At 39.9% G+C, this 23546-nt stretch overlaps 2 protein-coding genes across 2 annotated transcripts; both read right to left on the bottom strand.

The window, feature by feature from the left end:
• Window positions 1-35: 35 nt before the first annotated feature.
• On the bottom strand, window positions 36-10313 carry trim16 (tripartite motif containing 16). The gene is made up of 6 exons (XM_042508133.2): window positions 9026-10313; window positions 5482-5577; window positions 4771-5004; window positions 3444-3615; window positions 3024-3119; window positions 36-2012 (listed from the first exon to the last, which is right to left on the bottom strand). The coding sequence occupies exons 1-6, from the start codon at window positions 9653-9655 to the stop codon at window positions 1396-1398; spliced, it is 1845 nt and encodes a 614-aa protein (XP_042364067.2). The 5' UTR covers window positions 9656-10313; the 3' UTR covers window positions 36-1395.
• A 703-nt stretch (window positions 10314-11016) lies between these two features.
• fads6 (fatty acid desaturase 6) lies at window positions 11017-23015 on the bottom strand. Its single transcript, XM_042508068.2, has 6 exons — window positions 22449-23015; window positions 19349-19515; window positions 18071-18251; window positions 17038-17225; window positions 15072-15251; window positions 11017-13250 (listed from the first exon to the last, which is right to left on the bottom strand). The coding sequence occupies exons 1-6, from the start codon at window positions 22774-22776 to the stop codon at window positions 13101-13103; spliced, it is 1194 nt and encodes a 397-aa protein (XP_042364002.1). The 5' UTR covers window positions 22777-23015; the 3' UTR covers window positions 11017-13100.
• Window positions 23016-23546: the final 531 nt, after the last annotated feature.

The following is a 23546-nucleotide window of genomic DNA, read 5'->3' as shown; positions in this document are numbered from 1 at the left end:
CCAGGACGCTCCCACTGTGAACAAATAACACACCCTTTTTGTCTCAAATGAAAATACAAATTTTTATTTGCATAAAGAAAATATAGAACACCTCTGAATTCACAGTGGGGATGAGAAGTAACAGTAGTCCCAAAAGTACACAGGAGTATAAATATGAGCCCAAATGTGCGCGACTTAAACATTCACAACTTATTATTAGTTTTACAAACAACAGGCTGCTGTAAACAGGTTCTATATGAGAAGACTTTCCATATGTGTTTCTTAAAGGGATGGTTCCACATTTTTTGAGGTGGGTCTGTGTGAGATACTTATCTATAGTGTTTTACATACGTAGATGTCAAACTTCACGCCCCCATTTTGGAGAAGCAGGCTGGAGTCTGACAAAGTAATACTGTAATACTGTCCCCATGTTGTATATAATCTTCTTTTTTATTTCTATTTTTTAAAATCTTTTTTTATTCTTCTTAAAAAAAAAGTTTATTAATTTTTTATTGATCTATATTATTTTTTATTTTTAGTAGAATTTCCCTACTTATCATTTATGTATATATATATATATGAGATATATATATATATATATATGTATATATATATATTTTTTTTTTGTTTCTCATCCATGATTTTTGTCTCATCTAATTTGTTTATGTGTACTTATTATTATTAATATGGGTAGGGTTATATTGTATTTTTTCAATTATGTCTGTGATTTATTGCACTTTGTATACTTAAACTAAAGACACTGAGCAAAAAAAAAAAAAAAAAGTCACCAGACTTCATTGACAAAGACAGTAATTTAGCTCACTGAACACAGGAGCTGTCAGCCTCCTGCTGTTTTCATCAGTTAGTTTGTTTGTGTTTTTATGAGACTTTGGTGATCTGAATTAACCCTTTAATAAACCAAAGTCACAAAACATAACATAAATAAACGAGGCGATTGAGGCCGCAGTAGATCAGCAGCTCCTGTGTTCAGAGATGTTAAATCACTCATTTTCTTAATGGAGTCTGGCTTTGAAGAGAGCAACATAACGGCTTAATATTCTCATCAGAAATCACTGTCTGACTACAAAATACAGCTGTAAAAATATTTAAATATAGAGTACACTTACACTGACATTTTTTATTTTCTGTTTTTTTTTTAGGTGGGACTTGTTTTAGGTAGCAGTACATTGCTCTGCTTCAGGTTTAGACACTGCTTCTCCAAACTGGGGGTTTGCCATCGACTGTCTGTAATACTCTGACTGTGGACAGACGCTTCGTAAAACCCCTCTTCCAAAAATCGGAACCATCCGGTTTAACTTTCAGATAAAAAGTCTTTTGTATGGAGACAAACATTTTTAAAAAACAGTAGTTGAATATTGTTAAATTGTCCCTAAACTGATCCAGTAGAAACTCTAATCATTGTTTTGCTGCCGTTTTTGAAACGACAGCTCCGTTTTGAGGCGAGGTCGGAGGCGAGGGGCTTTTGAGCCGTAAAGGCTCCCCGGGTGTCACCAAGGCAACGACGTTCTCCTTCTTGGACAACCAGAAAGCCGGGTAAATGGGCTCCAGGAACTCTGCCTGGTACTGGTGGATGAGTGTCATGGTTTCGTCGACCCCGTAGAACGCCAGCAGGCCTCTCGAGTAGTCCACGTACACCCCGATCCGAGTGAACTTCTCCACGTTCAGCGGCGTCTCCACGTCGCTGTGCCAGGCGGAGAAGGTGCGTCCGTTCCACTGGAGACACCAGGAGAAGTTGTTCCCCGTGATGCAGCTGTTGCTCTCGCTGCCCTTGCGGTCGATGCTCTTGTAGGTCAGACCGACATGCGTGCCCTCGCCGCTGATGTCAGCCTCGAAGTAGTGGCGCCCCAGATAGAAGCTCTCTGTGGCGAGCACCTGGCGCCAGTTCTCAAACCTCTCAGGTACGTCGGGGTAAGGATGCTGCCAGGGCGTGGTGTTCGTCACCTTCCTGTTTTCCTCCGTCAGACGCAGAAACTTGTGAGCGGTGTCAGCGTCGAAACTCACCTGGGCGGCGTCTGGGAGAGGATTGTGAAAATGTTTACTCGTGTTCAAAGTGTCACAGAAGAGTCAGGAGTGTAAACAGGTCAACGACGTCACATCCTACTTATTGTTTGTTTCGTTTTTAGCCAGCGGTCACAACTTTTAACTTGTGACTCCGTACAAAGAAACAACTGTTTGCAGTTTTAAAAAAACATAACAAATGTTTTCATTTAACCCTTTAAACCTGGAGCAACATCACTTTCCTTGTGCTGCTATCAGATGCTTTTCATATTATTTTAACCTTTGAACTTTGAGCAAATTGGTGGGATTTCATTCAAAAGCACAGGAAGAAAGTTCATAATTTTAAGTAAAAGTGCCATTTAGCAGCACATTCAGAAGCCCCAGGCCTAAAGAGAAAATAAAGGTTAAAACATCGCCAAAACAGGCTCCTCTATGATAACAAACCAAAGAACTGCGTTTGGGTAGTTTTTAGCAACATTTTTACATTTAAAAATACCATAGACATATTTCTGTAGAGAGAGTACTTGTACTTTTGATACTTTAAATACTGAGGTACTTAAACTTGTGGAATGGTTGAGACAAAGAATTTAAAAAGTGTAGTTAACTTTGCAAATCTGAAAAAATAAAATAAGAATAAGGTGGTAAACAAATATAAAACTGGGTATGATTATTATTCTGTATTATTTTTTGGGGGTTTTGTATAGTTTCAGTAGATCTTTTTTGGTTTCCTTTATGGTTTGTTTTTTTGTTGTATAACGTAACTTAGAAATGAATGAGTTACTTATGATAACATGCTGGTAGGAGTTAAGTTTAAGCTTCAGCCTCCACCTTTTTCTGTCTATGTTTTTTTTTTCAATTTGGTTCAACACCTTTTTTGTCATTTATTCTTCATTCTGTTGATTCCTTTAAAATTAGAAATAAATAACACGTCTACAGTTTGAAAGGTCGTGTGTGTCCGAGAGGTGGCAGCACTGGAGCATTTCTTAAAGCTTTCAGGCGCATATTCAGATCTATTAAACACTTACACTTGAGGAAGTCGGCGTGCGTCTTTGGATCCGGTATTGACATGTTGTGTTTTGCTGCAACAATTTCATGAACTGTGGTTTTTATTCCCATTTTGTCTGCAACGAAAGAAAAAGCAGTCTCAGATCACACAGCACGGATTCATTTGCATAAAATGTGTCCTCAGTTTGCACAACAGCGTGTCCCAGGGAAACGAGTATGTGCCGTCTTTCAGCTTCTGCTGGTGACACACAAACAGGTGAGTCACGACGCTCTCGGGTGTTTGTAAGCGCGTTTATGATGTTCACCTGAGCTGTGAGGCCGTGACACAGTGAGCATTCCTCACATGTGTGAACACGTTCAGGCCAATATCTGTGCATCTGGGATTCAGTGCTGACGTGTGATTTTTACCCAGCAGTCATTTATTCAGATGGTTTTCTTACCATTTTTGCACGTCTCTTTAACTTTTTCTATGTAGGAGGACACGAGCATGGCGCACAGCTCCTGCGTGGAGTCCACGATCACACGGCTGAAGGAATTCAGACGGTCCGTGAGGCCGATGTAGATCCCCGGCAGAGAGACATCGGCGGCTTCTTTCTTCCACTCCGAGTACTCCTGCAGGACAAACACACACATTTTAGGACTGAGACAGATCTTTGCAGCCTTTAAGTGGGACTTTGTCCTCCAGAGACAAACTATCACTCCATATCTGTGAGCCTGTTTACGTTGAGTTGGTTTGAGACTTATTTGACCTCATGCCTTTGGCAGTGTAATCACAGATATCTAATAATGACTACCTGATCCCAACATGCTTACTGATGTCAACATACTCAGTCCAATGAGAATTGCTCGCCTGGCGCATGGACACATTCTTAGACACTGGGCCCCTGGAGACAGATACGGGGGGCCCGCCACCTCGATCACATGCCAGCAAGACTTTGTGGTCGTTTTGCGTCTTTCTGTAGTCATCATTTGTTTCCTAGGTGTTGTTTTGTGTCTCTATGACGCCATTCTGAATCCCTTTGTGCTTGTTTTGTCTCTTCCAGGTAATTCTGTCTCTTCAATGGTCATTTTGTGTCTCCATGTGGTCATTTTTTGTCTCCACGTGTTTTTTTGTGTCTCTTTGAGATGACTTTGTGTCAGGGGATTTTGTGTCTTTTATAGTCATGTTGTGTCTCTGTAGCTGCTATGTGCCTTTTCTTGGTTGTTTTGTGTCTTTTTGTAGTCATTTGCCTCTTTTAGGTAATTTTATGTCTTTTCTTGGTTGTTTTGTGTCCCCTCGTGGTTGTTTTGTGTCTTTTTGTGGTCATTTGCCTCTTTTAGGTAATTTTATGTCTTTTCTTGGTTGTTTTCGTTTGCTTTGCAGTCATTTCGTGTCTCCTTGTGGAAATCTTTTTGTTCTGCTGACATTGATTATCTCCAGCTGATCTGAAACAATCGCTCACATGAGCAGTGTGCATGCGAGCAGGCAGCTAGCAGGAGTGTGGACATAAAAACTGTGTACGCTGCCCTTTGACCTTCCGGAGTAATTGACGAGGGCAGTGACGAAATCTGAAGTGATCAGCTGGAGACGAATGATAGACACAGGTGTAAACACTAATGTGTCACCAGAATACACCGTGGGGGAGAAAAAAAACATTGGAAAAGTGGAATTTTTAAAAAAGAGTGGGGTGCCAAAGGAAGGGCGCTGAATGTGCTCGGTCCGGCACTGGAAATACATGTTAAAACCGGGTGTAAACCGGCTCTCTGAGATGACCTCGTCCGTTTTACCTGTAAGAAATCCACATCATTTTTGTTCTTGGAGAGCTTCTCGATCTGCCCCTGCGTCTTCTTCAGCTCCGTGCACCTCTGCTCCAGGTGAACCCGGATGCCCTCGGCCTGCTTCAGCGCCTGCTTCTCCTCGCCCTCCAGGATCTCCGTCACCTCCCGCCTCGCCCTCTCCACCACCGCCTGCAGCTTGTCGAACTGGCTCTCGATCACAGCTCGTACCTCAGTCACAGAGTGCTGCAAAACAGTCACATTTTATCATAAAGCACAATATCACCGATTTGACTCAATGTGCTTTGATTTCTGTGATTCACATAAATAAAAATCCCTAAATAAAAACGTTAAAGTACTTTTAGTTTCGGATCATTTTGTGTGGGCGGAGGATTTTTTACATTCCCACAGAGGCAGCGATGCGTATCCAAAGCTCCGACAGGTAACAGGTCGGGGATGCTTCGGGTCACATGATTACGTGACATAACAGCAGGTTCAGTGAGGAAACGCTCCGTTGCCTCAATACCACCTGAAAAAACATCGTCCCGCCCCTCAGGCTAACCTGTCAGGTTTGGGTGGCTCAGAGGCCGCGGGGGCTGACAGGCCGGAGGCTCCTTGAGTCATAAATAGCTGCTGCCAGCTGTTATCTTATTAAACATTGTGACATCCATGTGACGCAGCCAAAGTGAGCTCATCTGGGATTAGCGATATCGCTGCATTTACCTCAATGGAGACGGTGTTGACCTGGAGTTTGTTGATGGCGTTCTCTGCCGCCGTCACCGTCTTCACCATCTCCGTCTGCTTCTCCCTCAGCTCGCTCTGTGAACATACAATTCAGAAACCACAACCGTGACGTCACGCTGAAACATGCCCGATCTGAGCCGTAAATATATTCAGCAGATGTAAACATTTAGGCTGTTTCTGCAGGAAAACAGCGCTGTTTCCTCTCCTCTCTGCTGGAGAGACAAACATCCTCTTCTTCACTCTGATGTTTAGAGTTTGTCAAAGCGAGGACTTGTCTGAATTCCTCGGGCAGGTTGAGGCGTCTCCGGTGTGGAGGCTAGTCCTCATGAAATTCTTTTCTATGAAGTTTAGACCCTGAGGGGAGAACTACAAATCCTCTGCTTCAGCCTGCGATGGAGCATCAAATCCTCATCAACCTGACGTCTGTAAAATTATTACACACACACCCCACAGCCGAAATATGTTGTCTGAGGAATTTCATCAGTGGAGGGGGAACAAGACGGAGACGCCGTCTTTCTTACAAACAGAAGTGTCACTTATTTATGTTTTTCATGCTACACAAAGCAGCTGTAGTGGTGAAAAACTCAGACATGAACATGTAAATACAGGCAAACATCAAGATCAATCTCTATGCAGATGATCTTTTAATTTCTATAACAAATTCCCAAAATTCTTTTCCCAATTCTGCTGAATCTGTCCAAATGTCGCTACGGCAGAAATAGTCCTCCTGCTTTGCTTGGAGGCCAGTCACAGCAGCCCCATACATGTTTCTACGACTACGTTTGGGATTTTGGGATGTTAATAAATTTTAGGATATTTTTAGGATTTGAGGATGTTTCTAGGATTTTCATACATTTCTAAGATTTCAGGATGTTTCTTGGGTTTTAGGATATTTCTGAGATTTTAGGACATCTCTAGGAATTTAGGGCATTTAGGACATTTTTAGGATGTTTAGCTTTTTTAGGATTTTTTAGCATGTTTCAAAGATTTTAGAACGTTTCTATGATTTAAGGACATTTCTTGGATTTCAGGCTGTTAATTGATTTTAGGACATTTCTAGGATTTTAGGTTTCTTAGAGTTTTTTTAAAGCTTTTTTTTTTTTTTTTTGCATTTTCACCTTTATTTTCCCAGCGTTTTGTTTTCATTTATTTGATGAAAATGCACAAATTAAATTCATCTGTACTCACCACATCTCAGCCTTTCATACCCTCAGGTGATGAAAAACAAACAAAAACAAAAATCGATTATCGATATCGACCACGAGAAGCTGGAGAACTGTGGCAAGGACATAACTGTATAACATACATATCAAACATATCTGTGGTTTGCAGAAACGTAAATTGCACATCTTTCCTGGCTTTTTTGGTTTCCTGAGAGCAGATTAATGTCCCTGAAAGCAAACAGAAGTTCGTTATGTAATGACTTCTATAAAAAAAGAGGATTTCTAGTGAATAAACGAGGAAGGTGAGCTCCGAACAGGAAGTCATTTCTCTCCATTGTCCTCATGTTTTTATGTCTGTCCTGTGGAAACAAATCTCTTTAAAGGGATGTGAATGAGAGCTGAAAAATGTCACTTTATTTCCTCTTTAGCTGAATCTATTTACACATAAACTTCAGCATTTCCCTCCTTGTTTTCTGTCCAAACACAAGTAGAGATTTCCTTTTTTTTTAATGCGGCCGTGAACTCGAGGTGGCGTTTGTGGTATGTTCACCTACAAATAGTTTCACCGACACCGCGAGCCTCTCAGCACTGTTTGCTTTGCAGCTCTAATGAAGCAGTTTGAGGTTTTGCAACAACACACTCTGCAAATAACAGGTGGAGGCTAAAAGCTGCAGGAGAGTCGAACCTGAGGGGTCACAAACTGTCAGAAAGAGACAAATGAGACTTTATCTGGAGCTTTTTCTGCACCGGGGGGGATGAAAAGATCTAAGTATTGAGTTTCATGACTGTTGGAAACCCAAAATATCTTGTTAGCCACACCCTGAGACCGTGATTTGATGACCTTTATAGCAGATATTAAGTCTGAATTACTCTACTAATTAAATAAAGTGATCTGAGCTGCTTTGTAAGATGTGTGAGAACAACTGTGATGCATTTTGAAGACACAATTCATCCCCCCTAAATATATCTCTGCTCCGACATCAGAGAGCGGCACTCTGGGTGCATTTTAAGGATTATTTCGGAACTTCTGAGATTGATAGCTCTTATGTCGGCATTGTTTTCATCTTATTATTCTGAATTATTTAAGCACTCATGAGGCGGCTCAAACTGTTACGGACACCACCCTTACCACGGATGGAAAAATCAATAGCAAAAGAAAACACTGAGATGTCAGATAACAAAACCACACAGGAGAGTGGGTGTAATGTGAGCCTGCAGTTTCTGCGTACTGCTGCAACAACTACAGTGTATAGTAATTAATGTCTAATTATTAAAAAAAGATATATTTTTTATTGAACAACCTGAATCACTTTTCTGTGTATGGAGGACCAAATATGCCAAAATAAAAAATATATTGTGGTAACGGTCCAATGGTCCTTTGTTTTAGCAAAACTTATTAATAATTTTATTTATATATTTTTTTATTTCTCAACTATTAACACTATTGTTATCATTATATATATATATATATATATATATATATATATATATATATATATATATATATATATATATGTATGTGTGTGTGTGTGTGTGTGTGTGTGTGTATATATATATATATATATTTTTAAATTAAATTGTACTTATCAATTCATTTTTATTTATCTATTATTTGTTCGCTAAATGCTTTTACTTATGCTTTTTACTTTTTGGTTATCTAGGAAAGGGTGGAACGACTGCGTAATGTTTATTGAAAAACATATGTTTAAATTCTGAATAAATAAATAAATGACTCAATAAATAAATAAATAATTGAAATAATAGTGAAATAAAAGAAATAAATGTCAAGTATAATAAAAGTGTGATAGTCAATAGCTGTTAAGAAACACATGAACAAAAACCCCTTCACTGACATACAGTCAGTAAAAACCAGAAAATGAGATATATGTAATGAGATAAGAATGAATTGAATAATTGGATAATTGAATACAAAAATAAATTATTTGTCAAATAACAATAATGTTAATGTTTATTCATTTTCAAAATAAACCTGCATATTTATTGGATAATTGATTTTTATTTCTAATTTTTTTTTATTATTTTACATTTTTCCCCCCAATTTTCTTTCGTTTTTTCTGATTTCTCAGCTTTTTTTCTTGAAGTACTCTGACCTTTCCGAGCCTCTAAATATCCATCAGAGGACGAATCTTGATTAAAAAAAAAAGGACATTTTGGTTTTTGACCACATTAAGTTACAGTCTGTGACGAGGATTTTTTTTAAAAAAAATCAATTAATAAACTCAGTAATTAAATGGATAGTTGTGCGGTAGACCAAATTTATAAATAAGAACTTGTAGTTTTCAGCTGTTTGATTTAAAATAAAATAAGAGAACATGACCGAAGCAGGTGTGAACACTGACCTCTATCTGACTGCGAGCCTCCGTCACCGGCACCGTGTTGTGGCCCCTGTGCTCCTCCGCCACACAGTCCTGACAGACGCAGCAGGCGTCAGCGCAGCAGAACAGCTCCAGGGGCCAATTGTGGCTCTCGCAGGTCCGCCTCTCGATGTCCCGGAGCGGCTCCACCAGCCGGTGGTTGTGGAACTTTGGGTTCTCCAGGTGAGGCCGCAGGTGTGGCTCGCAGTACGACACCATGCAGGTGAGGCAGGACTTGAGGGCCCTGCAGGGGCTCTCGATGCACGAGTCGCACACCACATCGTCGGGCCCGAGAGGTTCCTCCTTCACCTCCTCTGCTTTGACCTCTCCATCTGCCTCCTCTTCCTCGGGCTTCTTGGGGACCTCGGACTCCTTCAGGTCCTCTTGGATCTTGATCTCCTCTGCCGCCTTTGGGTCCGGACTCTGCTCCTCTTTGCTCCTGATGACAGACTCAGCCTCTCCGTTCTGTTTAGGAGCAGGATCAGGACACTTGGGATATCCTTTGGTTTTGTCCCCCAGACAGGGGCCACAGGCTGCTGGTCTGTCTTGGCTCAGAGCACCTGAGCAGCCGCCGCACGGCTGTCTGACGGGAGCTGCTTCCTCGGTGTCTGCCATGTCTTCAGCGTCTCTCTGTGGTCTGAGACGAACTGGCTGAGCCGCTTCTGTCAGCCGGCAGTTCCTGGATCACTCTGAGGAGCCGGGAGGCCACACCTAGAGGATGTGAACAGTCAGGGCCCTCAGTTTCAGTGTAAAAGCTCTCCGCCTCCTCGCACAATCACTGCCCTCCCCTTCCCTGGAGCAGCCAGCAACCGCAGGGTGGAGCCGCACCGCAGACCAGGAGCACAGAGGTGTAGGGTTGCATTCCCCCACATGCACCGGGACCGAAGCCTGAGCGCTCACAGTGTTTTATCTCTGACGCGCTCACTGCTGCTCCGCTGTGATGAATCTGCCCTGATAAAAAAGTGAGGAAATCATGCTGCCTTCTCTCTGTCTCTTCCTCTCCTGCATCATGTGAGCGTTTCTGCTGCTCAAAGTTCAAGTGGAAAATCCAAGATGAAAAGTAAATAATGAGAGCAGATGCTGCCACCAAGCGACCACAGACAGAGGAATAATGAAAAGAGAGAAGAACGAGTGGAAAGAGTGAACTCACCCACAGAGGAACATTTACAGCAGCTGTGACGTGAAACGTGATTACCTACATGTGTGTTCAGCCAATCACAGATGTGGATTTTACCTCTGCCAATAGTTTTTTTAAGAAATATTTTTAACATCTTTTTACAAAGAGATACAAAATAACTGTAAAGACACACAATAAAACCTACAAACACACCCACAAAATGACAACAAAGAGACACAAAATAACCACAGACAAAAATGACCAAAACGTTACACAAAATGACTACAAAGAGACACAAAATGACTACAAAGAGACACAAAATAACCACAAAGAGACAAAAATGACCAATAAGAGACACAAAATGACTACAGAGACACGAAATATTCACAGAGGGACACAAAATGGCTACAAAGACACATAGAAAGACCACAGAGACAAATACTGACCATAAAGAGACACAAAATTAATACAAAGAGACACAAAATGACTGCAAAGAGACACAAAATAACCACAAAAACGGGCAAAAACATCAAGATACACAGAATAACCACAGAGACATACCTGCAAAGATGAAATGACCATTTAAACAATGAGTCTGCAGAAAACTATATTGAGTTTGTCTGCTGCCCTCTGTTGGAAAAGATCAACACTAACGGCCTTTTTCAGATCACAAACAAAATCTGATAAAAAGCTTTTACTCTAAAGTTTGTGAGAAAGTCCATATTGTCAATTACAGTTCAATATGTTTCAATTTAATCACAAATATCTTAATTTTCTGTGTATGAATAAACATTTTTAACGAGGAATGCAACTTAAACTTCACACAGGCGTTTGTGTCAATAAAGGCAATAAAACAGTGTTTAATTTATGAAAATTCTGGTTTAAATTTATTATCAGAGAAACAGAAACACTGAGACGCCTCCATGTGTTCATGTGCTGTAACTACAGTGCAGTCAAAGAGCTGAGGACCCCCAAAATTTAACAGGAAAGTTAACTTTGCAGGTTTTGTTTGTTCAGTATTTAAAACACATTTCTATGCTATTTGTACGTTAGAGGTTTTCTGTTGTAGTATTATGTATTATTGTATTCTGTGTGTTTTGCAATGTCTGGTTTTTTTTGTATGTTTTTTACCACGTTGTCAAAATACTCTGTAACTATGAAAAATCCTGCATTGAAATGTTGCTCAGGTAAAAGATATCAGTACAATCAAGAAAATGTGTTAAAGTATTAAAAGTACTCAGTGCAGAACATTTCAAATCAATTTAAAAAATCTAAATAATTAAAATAATTAAAAGAAAAAGCAGCAAGTCTTCATATTTGTGACGCTAAAACCATAATAACAGTTTTTGCATAAAATAATTCTAAAAAATAATCAGAATAAATGCCTATTAATTTTTGAATAAATCAGCTAATAGTTTCAGCTGCATTTTTGTTTTTTCATTTGTTTTTGTACACAACTCTTAATTTGTAAAGTAACTAAAGTTATGAAATACTTATAGTGAAGTACTAAGTGGTATTGTGTCTGTGCGTATGAAGCTCGGCGATAAGCTGAAAAACAAACAGCTCCCTAAAAAAATGTAAAACTGTAGCTCCGTAAATGTCCGAACTGAAGGTTAAATATTACGTTACTGATCCTGATGAACACAAAAAGCAGATCCTAAAGCAGAATATTTGACTCAGTTCGATTTTAGCTGTGTAAAATGATACTTACTATACATGAAAAGTGCATTATTTAGTTCCTGTATTATATTTCTGTTTTTAATAAACTACAACTTTTACATTAATGAAGTTATTTCTTTGCTGTTACAATAAACTAAGTGCCCTGTTGGAGATCCTGTCTCGTTAAAAATGACCCTCTGATCTCTGATGCTGCGGTTAAATCAGAGTTAGAGGCGGCGACTGGAAACCAACAAAGAAACAGACTCCAGATCAGTCACACAGCGGCAGACATTAACCCTTTAAAACCTGAGCGCACCCACCTACCCACAAACTGCCAGAAATTAATAGATTAAATTTTCTAGGGAAAAAAGGAAAAAACATTGGGAAAAAACATATTTATGATTATCATAATTTCATATTTTCAATGATGTTGCATTATTATTATACACACTTTTTTCACTTATTTTTCTTTTTTTGTTTGTTTTATTAATGTTCACTTAATTTTCTTGTACTTTTTTTTTTTTTTACTAATTTCTTGCTAATTTCTTCTTTGCTTGCTCATTGCCTTTCTTCCCATGTTTTTGCAAGAAATCTGGGTATTTGGCTCAGGTTTCAAGGGGTTAAACTTTTGTGCAATTTAAAGACAAACATGGAGAAAAAAGCAATAAGCAACTTGGTAAAAAATAATCCAAAAATTGAAGAAAGTAGATTTAGAAAATGATTTTTTAAAAAGCTAGCAGAGAATTTTTAGTGAAAAAAATAAAAAAGCTAAGGGGAAACCTCTATTTACAATTATAATAATTACATCTTTAAAATGATGTTGCAGGATTATTAGAATCTTTTCAAGCCTTGTTTGTTTATTTTTCTATCTCTTTTTTATTTGGCCTATTCTTGTTTAAAAACGATAATTTTCAGGTATTTTTCTTGTACTTTTTTTCTAATTTCTTGCTAATTTTGTTTTTTTTTTTTTTCTTTTGTCTTCCCATGTTTTTGAAATCAGTTTGCTCAGGTTTCAAAGAGTTAAATCATGTGAGCTTTTGGTCGAGTGCTTAACTTTGTGCTAATTATCAAACTCCCCCCTAAAAGTGCACAACATTCATTCAGTACATAGAATAATTTCATGTAATTATTAATTCAGCCTCGAACATTAAACCACATAAATCTTTAAAACGTTATTGATTAAGATCCGTCGTGTGTTCGGGACAGTTCAAACCTGGAACGTGTCACTTTAAACACCGAAGCTCGTGTTTCGGAGCAGCAGTCTTACGTCTCTGCGGTTTTTCGTCACTGCACTCCCACCAGCTCTGTGATGGGCGGAGCAAACACCATCAGCTCCTGGTATCTGTGGAAGAAGACGCGCAGGCGGGACAGGTAGCTGTCCTCCTGGTACGGGAGCTTCTTCTCTGTCAGATATTTGGACACGACGGGCTTCACCTGGAGAGACACATGAAGGACAGACACGGGGTCAGTTTACACGTTTAAACGGTATCTACAGAAAATGGATGTCCAAGGCTACAAGTACACAGAAATACACAGAAATACACACACAACATGATTCAGCTGCAGGTGAAAATCACAAAAAGCTTCACCTTAAACAGAGAATTTGGGGTTATTATAATGTGGCTCTCTGTATATGTGTTTATATGTGCATTCACATCCTCTTTTATTCTATTTTGTGCATACGTGCTGAGTGTGAAGCACACTGAGCTTACGTCGTATGAAATGTGCTTTAAATATATAATAATATATTATTTTACATTTAAACCTGTTAAATCTGACTTTTAATTTGGAGTAATGCTACAGCCTTATTTTATTTTATTTTTTAAATTTTATCTCTTTTTTTTTTACATCACTCTGATAATTATTTTATTTCATGGACTTTTTTTTTTATAATTTAATATATTGTTCGTGTTTTTTAAATAATATTTTTAAGCACTTTGCCAAGTCTTGTTTGCTTGTTTGTTTGTTTAGATGCTTTTCCTTTTTTATTTTGTCTTTCTGCTTGTTTGTTTATTTTTAGCTTTTAAACATTTATTTTACATTACTCTGCCCCGTGATAATTATTTTTATTTTACAGACTTTTATTTAGTGATATTTTAACATTTTACTGTCTTATTGTTGTAATTTATTTTAATTTATTTTTTAAAATAAAATTGTATTTAATGTTTTTTTTGTCTGTGTTGTTTCGGTTTTGCCATGTGGAGCACTTTGAGCTAAATACCTAAATACATACATTTAAAAATCTGATTTGAGAGGGTTTTAATATATTTTAAACTCCAGATATTTGGTGTTGCTCTCCAGTAATACTGACAGACTCATGCAAGTTTTTATTCAAGAATTCAACGTCTGGAGTCTGAGAGACCTAAAACGTCTTGCAGAGCCTCAGCAGACGTTATATAATATTATATTTCACAGAGTGAGTAAAATTCCTCATGACGAGAAAACTGACGTTCATGTGTGAAATTGGCCGAGTGCCCCTTTAAGAACCGGGCGCGCGCGCGTGTGTGTGTGTGTGTGTGTTTGTGTGTGTGTCAATCAGTGCTGATCTGAGATATTTGCTTTAAATGTGCTCGTCACATTAACTGTGATATATTGGTGTAATTATCAGAGACTAATAGTTAATCAAATCAAAAAGAAGTCTGCTGTATTTCTAACCAGCAGGTTTTTTGGTTTTTGTGAAGGTTTTCTTTTACAAATAAAACCTTCACACACTGTAAAAAAAATCAGCTGTTTTTACAAAAACAAATCAAACAAACTGGCTGCTGTGGTCGCAAGAATAAATCTGTAAAAACACAGTAACATTTTACAAACTGTTAAAGTGATGTAATTAACTTTCAGGGTCCATTAGAAAGACAAACTAAAGTAATAACTGAAAATATACACATTTGTATTTTTCTTTTAATGTCAAACAGCTGTTAAAAGCAGATAAAATAACTTTTTTTCTGTCAATGTCCTAATCTTTATGCAAAAAACCTTTTTTATTTGTTATTATTTATTATATTCATTTATTATATGTAATTAATTTTTTTGCGTGAACATCAATAGCAAAGTTCAAGTTTTAAGGATTTTTTTTCAAACCACTAAAATGTCTTAAAATCCATTTAGAAACCACCTGCAGCCTAAATATTTATCTGTAAACCATAACATGAATATGCAACTGTAAAATGGTTTCTTTCTGAAAATACTTTTTGTGTTCAATAGTTGGCGGTGAAAACGACGCTGATAATGAGTAACGACGTGTGTTTTGAAGCTCACCTTGAGACACATGTTATCAGACAGGAAGGGGAAGAGGTGGTGCTCCACGTGACAGTTGATAAGGGAGTGTCCAAACAGCCAGTCCAGCAGCGGGTTACGGGGCAGGTTCAGGACTCCGTGGGTCATCTGGTAGATCCTCTTTGGACGGCGGGTTGGAGAGAACATGTGGAGGCCGATGTGCTGCCGATCACACACAGGCACAGACGAGATTAGTTAAAGGAAGACTTCACGCACAAAGTGATCATTTGTATATCAGTTACTCATCCCGTGCTACACTGAATTTGTGAAGAACAATTCGTTTTTCTGTCCACGGTCACGAAGAATCCAAAAACAGAGAAAATTCTTAATGAACTGAAGTCAAAGGGGTCCATGTTTAACCCTTACAGAGTGTCTGTCACATTCTTCATTTTTTTATCATTTTGGCTGTGTTGATGTGTATTTGTGCTCCCCTGTTTTGTAGTTTTCCCGGATCTTGGCTGTGCCTGATTGTGGTGATTAGCTGTGATCCTTCCTTTGGTCGCGCTTGTGCTGTGGCTGCACTGATGCTGAACCTCGGGCTCAGTCTGAGTCGTGGTCTTGGTTGTGCTGTTGCTGTGGTCCTGCTCAACACGACCTTTTACTGCCATTATCATCTCCCTCACTCGCTCGATCTCTTTCACTTTCATTTATGTCATTACTGTAATTTAATTATTTATCTTTTGTACGTCTGTCCGTCCTGGAAGAGGGATCTCTCCTCTGTTGCTCTTCCTGAAGTTTCTACCATTTTTTTCCCTGTTAAACATTTTTTTGGGGAGGTTTTCCTCAGTCAATGTGAGGGTCTAAGGACAGAGGGATGTCTGCTGTAAAGCCCTCTGAGGCAAACTGTAATTTGTGATAATGGGCTTTATAAATAAAATTGACTTGATACGGTATACATTTTGGCCAGATTGAGTATTGAAGACCAATCGAAGCAGCAGTAGATCAGCAGGTTGTGTGTTCAGAGAGGTAAAATTACTGTTTTCGTCAGTGCTGTCTGGCTTTGAAGAGATCATAGACAAATTTTACTTTTAAGTTTTGCTTTTGTTAAACGTGGACCCCTATGACCTCAATTCATCAAGAATTTTCTCAGTTTTTGGATTCTTCGTTCGCCGTGGAGGCATGTGAGAAGAACAAAGCTTTCTTCATTAACTCAATGTAACACGGGGTGAGTAATTGATATACAAATGATCATTTTGTGCATGAAGTCTTCCTTTAATATTTTAGCTCACAGTGGATTAGTTGTGCTTCTGTTTGAATTTCCACAAATGAACAGAGACACAGTGAACTCGGGGTCACGGGGTTGAGGATCCAGCTCAATCAAACTGGATTTCAGTTCCTCGAATTCAGTATTTGTTTTGCATAAATGGACGAAAACATGAAAACTGCTGGCAAAAACACAAAATGAAGAATAAAGAAGACGTATACTGCGTGTTTTCTATAAAGTGTCATTATGTAAAACTAGTTTTCTTGTTCATAAAAAGAGTTTTAGTAAAGATGTTTAGTTAATCCTCAGCTTGAAGAACGCAGAGTTCAGAGGACAACAGATAGGACACCGTCCAAAAACAGCAGCAGGACGGACGGGAGGACAGGTTCTCAGTGCGATCCCCCACAGAGAACAAACACGTCTCCCCGTTAGTCCGACGTCACATCGAGAACCTGTGTTTTCTAATCCACCTTCACACACTTTGATCAGAACAATGCACAATGAGAGACTCCGTCTGGGAAAATCATGCATGACTTGTTCCTTTTTATCCCCTCAGATCAGCGACGGTCTGATCCGCCTCGACACAATGCTGCTTTGAGTCTGTGAACAAGAGGCGCTCTCATGATCATTTGGCCGCGAGTCTTTACCAAAATGTGTCAGAGGGGAGCTCGGCGTGACGCGGCTGCAGACTCTTTGAGAACTGAACATGTAGAGTACGGTCGGCCCGCCGCAGGTATTTCTCACCTGGAAGATGTTGACATGGATGTACGGCACGGAGAACATTCCTCTGCACACGAGCATGCAGAGCAGAGCGCTGAGAGGGGACAGGAAGCCGGAGACGTGGATCAGCAGCCAGTACTGTGAGTACAGGCCCAGCGTTACCATCAGGACCGTCCTGACCACCAGAGACAGCGAGTGTCCTCTGAGATGAGCTGAAACCAGAGAATCACACGCATGAGCATAAAGTCACGCCTCTGTGAGAGAGGCGAGCTAACACGGTAACATGAACAGGATCAGACGCTTAGAGATCTATCTCAGCTTTATGCTGACAGTCACATTTAATGTCGAAGAATTTCAGTCAACTCATAAAGCAGGGATACTCAACTTACGGCCTGCGGGTCAAATCTGGCATCCTATGGGGGGCTAGATTTGGCCCGCAGGCCCGGCAGGGCCCAACCATTTCATAATTCACAATAAAAATAAAATGATTCACACTGGAAACTGTTTTTGAAGTAATAGTAACCATAAAGTGCACAAAACAATATCAAAATAGAGCCTGTTTATCAAAAAAGTGCCAGTGGAGGATCCCCCAAACCCCCCAACAGAGGTCCTAGATAAGACCCTTATGTCCTAGAAATGTCCGAGATGCCCTAAAATCCTACAAACTTACTGAAATCCAAGAAATGTCCAAAAAAAAGCTAGGAATGTGTTAAAATCCATGAAATGACCTAAATCTTAGAAACATCCTTAAATCTTAGAAACACACTTAAGTCCTAGAAATGTCTTAAAATCTTAGAAATGCACTAAAATCCTAGAAATCTCCTGAAATCCTAGAAAAGTGCTAAAACCCTAAAAATGACCTAAAAGCCTAGAAACTTCCTATAATCCCACATACATCCTGAAATGCTACAAATGTCCCATATCCTGGAAAGATGTGTGGGGCTGCTGTGGCCCCTGGCCTGCTGTCATGTTGTAAATGTGGCCCCTGAGCAAAGCGAGTTGAGTATCCCTGTCATAAGTGCTCCGTGTTGTCCTCTGGTCCTCTGGCGCCTCTTACCGAGTGCAACGAGTGGCGTGATGATGGGCACGGCCAGAGGAGCTATGAACAGGTAGACAGTGCGAGGCAGGAAGGGGACCTTCCACACGCTGGAGTCCCCCAGTCCAATGACATTAGTATGAGCGTGATGCATCTTAATGTGGCCGTGAACGCCGGCCTGCGCCGAGAATGAGCCACAGATCTGAGTGATGAAGGACAGACGGCGTCACGAACAAACAAACAAACAAACAGTCACTGATGCAGCACACAACAAACAACGAAAATCATCAATCATATTTCTGTTCAAAATGACTTCAGCCCAGCTTTATCATTTTTTTCTGTTTACGTTGATTAGCAGCCAGCAACAATCTGAGGGCAAAGAACGACAGACGTCACGATAACGGTTTGTTTTCCTCAAGCAGAGCAGCTGGACGCTCCGTAAACATCCGAAACGACAGGTTCAACAGTTCACTGGATTGATCGTTGTTGCTCTGAACTTCATAAACTCAGCTTCAATATCCTGATTTACAGCGTTAAACACGTCGCTCACTGCTGTAAATATTAGTCTTTCTGCAGACACTAAATGATCGTGTTACTTTATCTTGTCTGCATTTACACACACAGACACACACACGCACACACACACACACACACACACACACACACACACAGACACACACACACACACACACACACACACACACACTCAGTTGCACAACTGAACAGCTTCACTCAAACAGCTGGGAGTTAAAGGAACAGTTTGATGTTTTTTGGAGCTTATTTGATTTCTTTTTATTTTGTTTAGTATAATAATAAATAATAACAACCAAAACAACAGCGAGTCACATTCAGCTGCATCTCATCCAAATGTTCCCACTAACAATTTTAAAGATTTTTTTCAGATCCATTTCCCCCTTTTTTTTCGGAATTTTTTTTTATGGTTACTTGGGTCATTTTTTCTTTTGTTACTCTTTATCTTCTTCACATGTTTTTGAAAATAAGAAATAAATTAAAAAAAAGCCAATTTGCTCACGTTTCAAAAGCCTAAATACATAACAAACATCGACGCCTGTCCCAAATAAAAGCTTTTTGAGGTCAATGATTTAAGCCTGTGCTATTGACTGAAGCTTTACAGTAACTGATAAACAAATCATTTTGGGGAGTTGAAGTATTTCTTTAAGGAGAGTACTTCATCAGCAGTATTTTGAAGCTCCCTGTCACACGCAGAGCTACATGTGAGAATAATCTTCGCCTCAGGAGTTTTAATGACAGTCTTCACTTTATCAATCAACATCTCACCTCGATGAAGAAGACGGCCCAGAACTTCCCCCAGGCCTGCGACTCGCTCAGCGACCCGTGGCTCGCCAGATGGGTCCCTTTGACGGTGATGACTGCATGAGCCACGCCCATCAGCAGCATGCCCGCCGAAAACCACAGGAGCCGAGAGGAGCCCAGCAGCAGGAAGGCTGCGACACACAGCACAGAGGATTTAAATGAAATACATGAATGCATTAATAAAAGGTGTTTGTATCCGACATCTGAGAGTCACTCCTCCGCAGCAGCGGTGTGACTTTCAGCTCTGACATGCAGGACGATCAGGTGAAAGACTGAAACTCGATCCTGCTGCAGGTGACTGTGCAGCTCGCTGTCTGACATCATGTCATCGCACAGGAAGTTCCCTCCACAATGACATCACGTTTACTTTTTTTATTCACGTGTCTGTCGTTTACACAAATCAGCATTTTCAGTCCAATCTCCAGAAAAAATGTGGCACTGTATGTTTTCCTCCACAGCAACACTGCAGTTTACTGCGTTAAACATTAGGCTATGGTTAGGAAAAGATCATGTTTTGGCTTAAAATTTTCAAGTTTGGGGCCACAATCCCTGCTGGAAATGCAGCAATGTCTAGGTAAAAAACGTGCCACTACCTCCACTAAAAAACAGCTACAGGGTTAAAAAAAAAAACACTGTTTGGTGCCTAAAAAGCTGCTGGAAAAACACTGATGAGTCACGACAAAACATCCATGTTTGGTGCCTAAAAAGCAGCTGGAAACTCACAGACAAGTTGCTACAAAGCAGGGACAGGTTTCTATAAAACATTCATGTCTGATGAATTCCTACAAAACACATCCAGGTTTCTACAAAAACACATCTATTGCCTGACAAACAGCTTGAATATCACAGACGAGTCGCTACAAAACAGTGATGGGTTGCCACGAAACATCCATGTTTGTTGGCTAAAAAAGCTGCTGGAAAAACAATAATGAATTTCTACAAAAAGCATGTCTGTTGCCTAAAAAGCAGCCTGAAACTAACAGGCCAGTTGCTACAGAGCAGCGACAGGTTGCTACAAAACATTCATGTTTGGCGCCTAAAAAGCAGCTTGAAACTCGCTGATGAGTTGCTACAAAACAGTGATGGGTCGCCACAGAGCACCCGTGTTTGGTGCCTTAACACTGCTGGAAAAATGCTGATGGATCGCTACAAAAAGCACATCTGTTGCCTAAAAAACCAGCTTGAAAATCACTGATGGGTTGTTAAAAAACAGTGACCTGTTGCTACTAAACACCCATGTTTGGATCCTAAAAAGCTGCTGGAAACACACTGACAGGTCACTACAAAACAGTCACATTTCTGCCTAAAAATTTGCTTAAAAAACACAGATGGGTTGTGACAAAACACAGATGTTTGAGGCTTAAAAGCTGCTGGGAACAGCTCTAAAATACAACTGGTTTTGTTGTTTGTTGGTCTCGAACGCTGGTCTGATGCTTGGCAGGTGTTTTGCAATCCACCATCCCCGCCTCCTGATGACAAATCCAGGTCACATTCGAAGCCACTTCACATTGATATAAATAAAACTGTATAAAATGTGCAAATGCAAGTGTATTTTTAGAGGCAAGCAATGCTTGTATTGCATTTTCTGCATTTAAATTCTTATTATTTTCTTAATTACACTCTTTATCATACAATCCAAAATTTACAAACTTTAAAATATTTATACAAACGTCCAGTCAGCAAACTCAGTTTGATGATAAAATGACTTCACTCTGATCACTTCAATAATTAATGAAATGCAGCGTGGACGTTGCTCTGTGGCAGCAGACTTTTTGTCCGTAACGCAGCAACAGAAGCAGCTGTGAAGTCCGTCTGGCTGCTCCTGCGGACGAGTTTTAGGTGACACATTTCTTCCTAACCCAATAAAACGCAGCTAATATTCTGCACCTCCGGTTTCAAAGCAGACTATTTAGAGGTGATAAGTCCCGAGCTGTGATAAACAATGACAGATGCTCCTGAGACGCTCTGAGACTCAAGTGAGTATTTATTTACTCGTACACTAAAGTCAAGGATGTACTGTTTGGATTAATGTGAGGGAAAGTCATAAATTATAAAATGTGCAGTAATCTGTTAACTGCACGTCTACATTTCGAGCTTGAAGCAGGTGTCCCGTGTCCTGCTGAGAGCTGTCACTTCTAATGATCGAGTGACACAATAGACACGCGTCCTAATGAGGTCAACGGTCGACCACCAGTGACCCAGATAGAGGGGAACCACGGGGGACCGCGAGTGTGTAAACCAGCGACGACAACAGTGTGGGACTGACGAAGAAGAGCCCAGTTTGTATTTCAACCCTCTGAAACCTCAGCAAACTGGTTGACTTTCCTTGAGTGGAAGAGAAAAAAACGAATGCCTTAAGAAGAAAACATTGCAACACATTTGTAAAAAGTGCAAAAAAATAATCTGAAAATTAGCAAATTAGCACAAAAACAGTTAACAAGTTTTTAAATCTGTGAACCCTGAGAAAAAAAAGTTTCATTTTTTCCCAGAAACAGTTAAAAAAAGGCAATGAGCAATTTGGCAAGAAAGCAAACTGCAAGATTTTTTTTTACTGATTTTGAAAAGCATCATATTTTTTATAAGCTTAGGTCATATCAAAATTAAATATTTAAAATTATCTTTAGATAATTATTATAATGTTTAAGAACTATTTTCAGGTAATTTCCTTGCTTCTTTGTGTGTGTGTGTGTTATTTCTTTTTTTTTTTTTCACTTTCCCAAGTTTTTGTTTGTAAGTTTGTTTTTGGTTTTTCAGGTAATTTTCTATCGCTCTTTTTTTTTAAACTAATTTTTGGCTTATATCTGGGTAATTTCTTGCACATTATTTTTTACAGAATTATTCTAAATTTTAAGCACTTTATTTCAGACAATTTCCTTGCTTTTTGTTGTTGTCTCTGTGTGTGTGTTATTAGGTAATTTTCTTGTAATTTTTTTTTTTTTTACGATTTTTTTGCTAATTTCTGGGTTATTTTCTCTTAAATTGCTCATTGCTTTTTGCTTCTTTTTTTTTAAGAAGTCAAGCCCTTCAGCGCAGGCGTCAAAGGGTTACGCCGCTGCAGACTCACCGGGAGGCAGACAGAGAAACGCTGCCGTCAGGATGCTGCAGTCGATCCCCCTCCTCTCCCACCAGCTGCTCTCCTTCACCATCTTCTGCACCAGCCTCGTCAGCTCCATCATCAGGGACTCCTTCTCCTCCTCCTCGCCTCCTCCCGCCTTCAGCCTCCGCACCGACATCTCCTCCGTGCTTCGGTCTCCTCCTCTCTGCATGTCGGCTCCTGTGATGAGCGGAGCGGCCTCAGCTCGCGGTGTGTGTGTCCTCCTGCACGCGGACCCCGAGCACCGAGTCCACGGGTCAAAGTTAGCATTGCGAAAGTCCTTACTGGCGCGAGGCATTGTCAGAGAGGCCCAGCCCCCTTCCTGCTGCTTCAAGAGCCTCGTGCACCCTCCTCATCTCCCCGTTTCCTCCTCGTTTCTGTCAGCTGACTCCTGATGCGGTGGAATTTATTATCCCACGACCCAAAGACGTGAAGGGCGCCCTGTGATGTGATGGAAATCCTCAAAAATCCTCGCTGCAGCTGCTCGGCTCTCTGCTGTCTCATACATGTGCACGCGGCTCCCCCCTCGCGCTCCTTTGTGTCAGCCCCCCCCCCCGTAACCTTGGCACTTGTCCTGGGAAAGGAGAGCGGGAAAGGAGAGGATTAACCCGCTCCTGTCCTCACTGTGCAGAGCAGCAATGTAACTGAGTACATTTACACAAGTAGATTTTTTAGTGCAACTTGTACTTAACTCGAGTATTTTCATTTAATGCCAATTTATGCTTTGACTCAACTACATATTAGGCTACACATATTACATAATATGTATAATTATTGTAAAAAAGTACAATATTTATATCATAAATATTGTACTTTTTACTTTACAACACTTAACTGAACACTAGTTAGTTTACAATTTAAGATTCTTGCATAAAAACGTAGGAGTTCATAAAGTATGACTTTCTGTAATAAATCAAATTCCCGAACAGTTTATACAGAAACAGCCACAGCATTTAGATGATTAATCAGTCAACTGACAGAAATTTAATTGCCAACTTTGAATGAATATTTTTTCTATTTCTTTATCATTTAAAATTTTTTTTCATCTTTTACAATAATTTTGAGAGT

This window comes from Plectropomus leopardus, chromosome 19, assembly GCF_026936395.1.
Source record: "Plectropomus leopardus strain MGB_pleo_1.0 chromosome 19, ASM2693639v1, whole genome shotgun sequence".
Taxonomy (NCBI): Eukaryota; Metazoa; Chordata; class Actinopteri; order Perciformes; family Serranidae; genus Plectropomus; species Plectropomus leopardus.
Note: the sequence above shows the minus strand (reverse complement) of the source record. Positions and strands in the feature narration are given on the sequence as shown.

Coding starts and splice junctions, on each gene's coding strand:
- trim16 (XM_042508133.2), bottom strand. CDS start 9,655: ATGGCAGACACCGAGGAAGCAGCTCCCGTCAGACAGCCGTGCGGCGGC. Junction 3,616..4,770: donor ATGATGTGGATTTCTTACAG/GTAAAACGGACG, acceptor TTTGTCCTGCAG/GAGTACTCGGAGTGGAAGAA. Junction 2,013..3,023: donor GCACGCCGACTTCCTCAAGT/GTAAGTGTTTAA, acceptor ATCCTCTCCCAG/ACGCCGCCCAGGTGAGTTTC.
- fads6 (XM_042508068.2), bottom strand. CDS start 22,776: ATGCCTCGCGCCAGTAAGGACTTTCGCAATGCTAACTTTGACCCGTGG. Junction 17,226..18,070: donor CACGCCACTCGTTGCACTCG/GTAAGAGGCGCC, acceptor CTCTGGTTTCAG/CTCATCTCAGAGGACACTCG. Junction 15,252..17,037: donor TCCATGTCAACATCTTCCAG/GTGAGAAATACC, acceptor TGTGATCGGCAG/CACATCGGCCTCCACATGTT.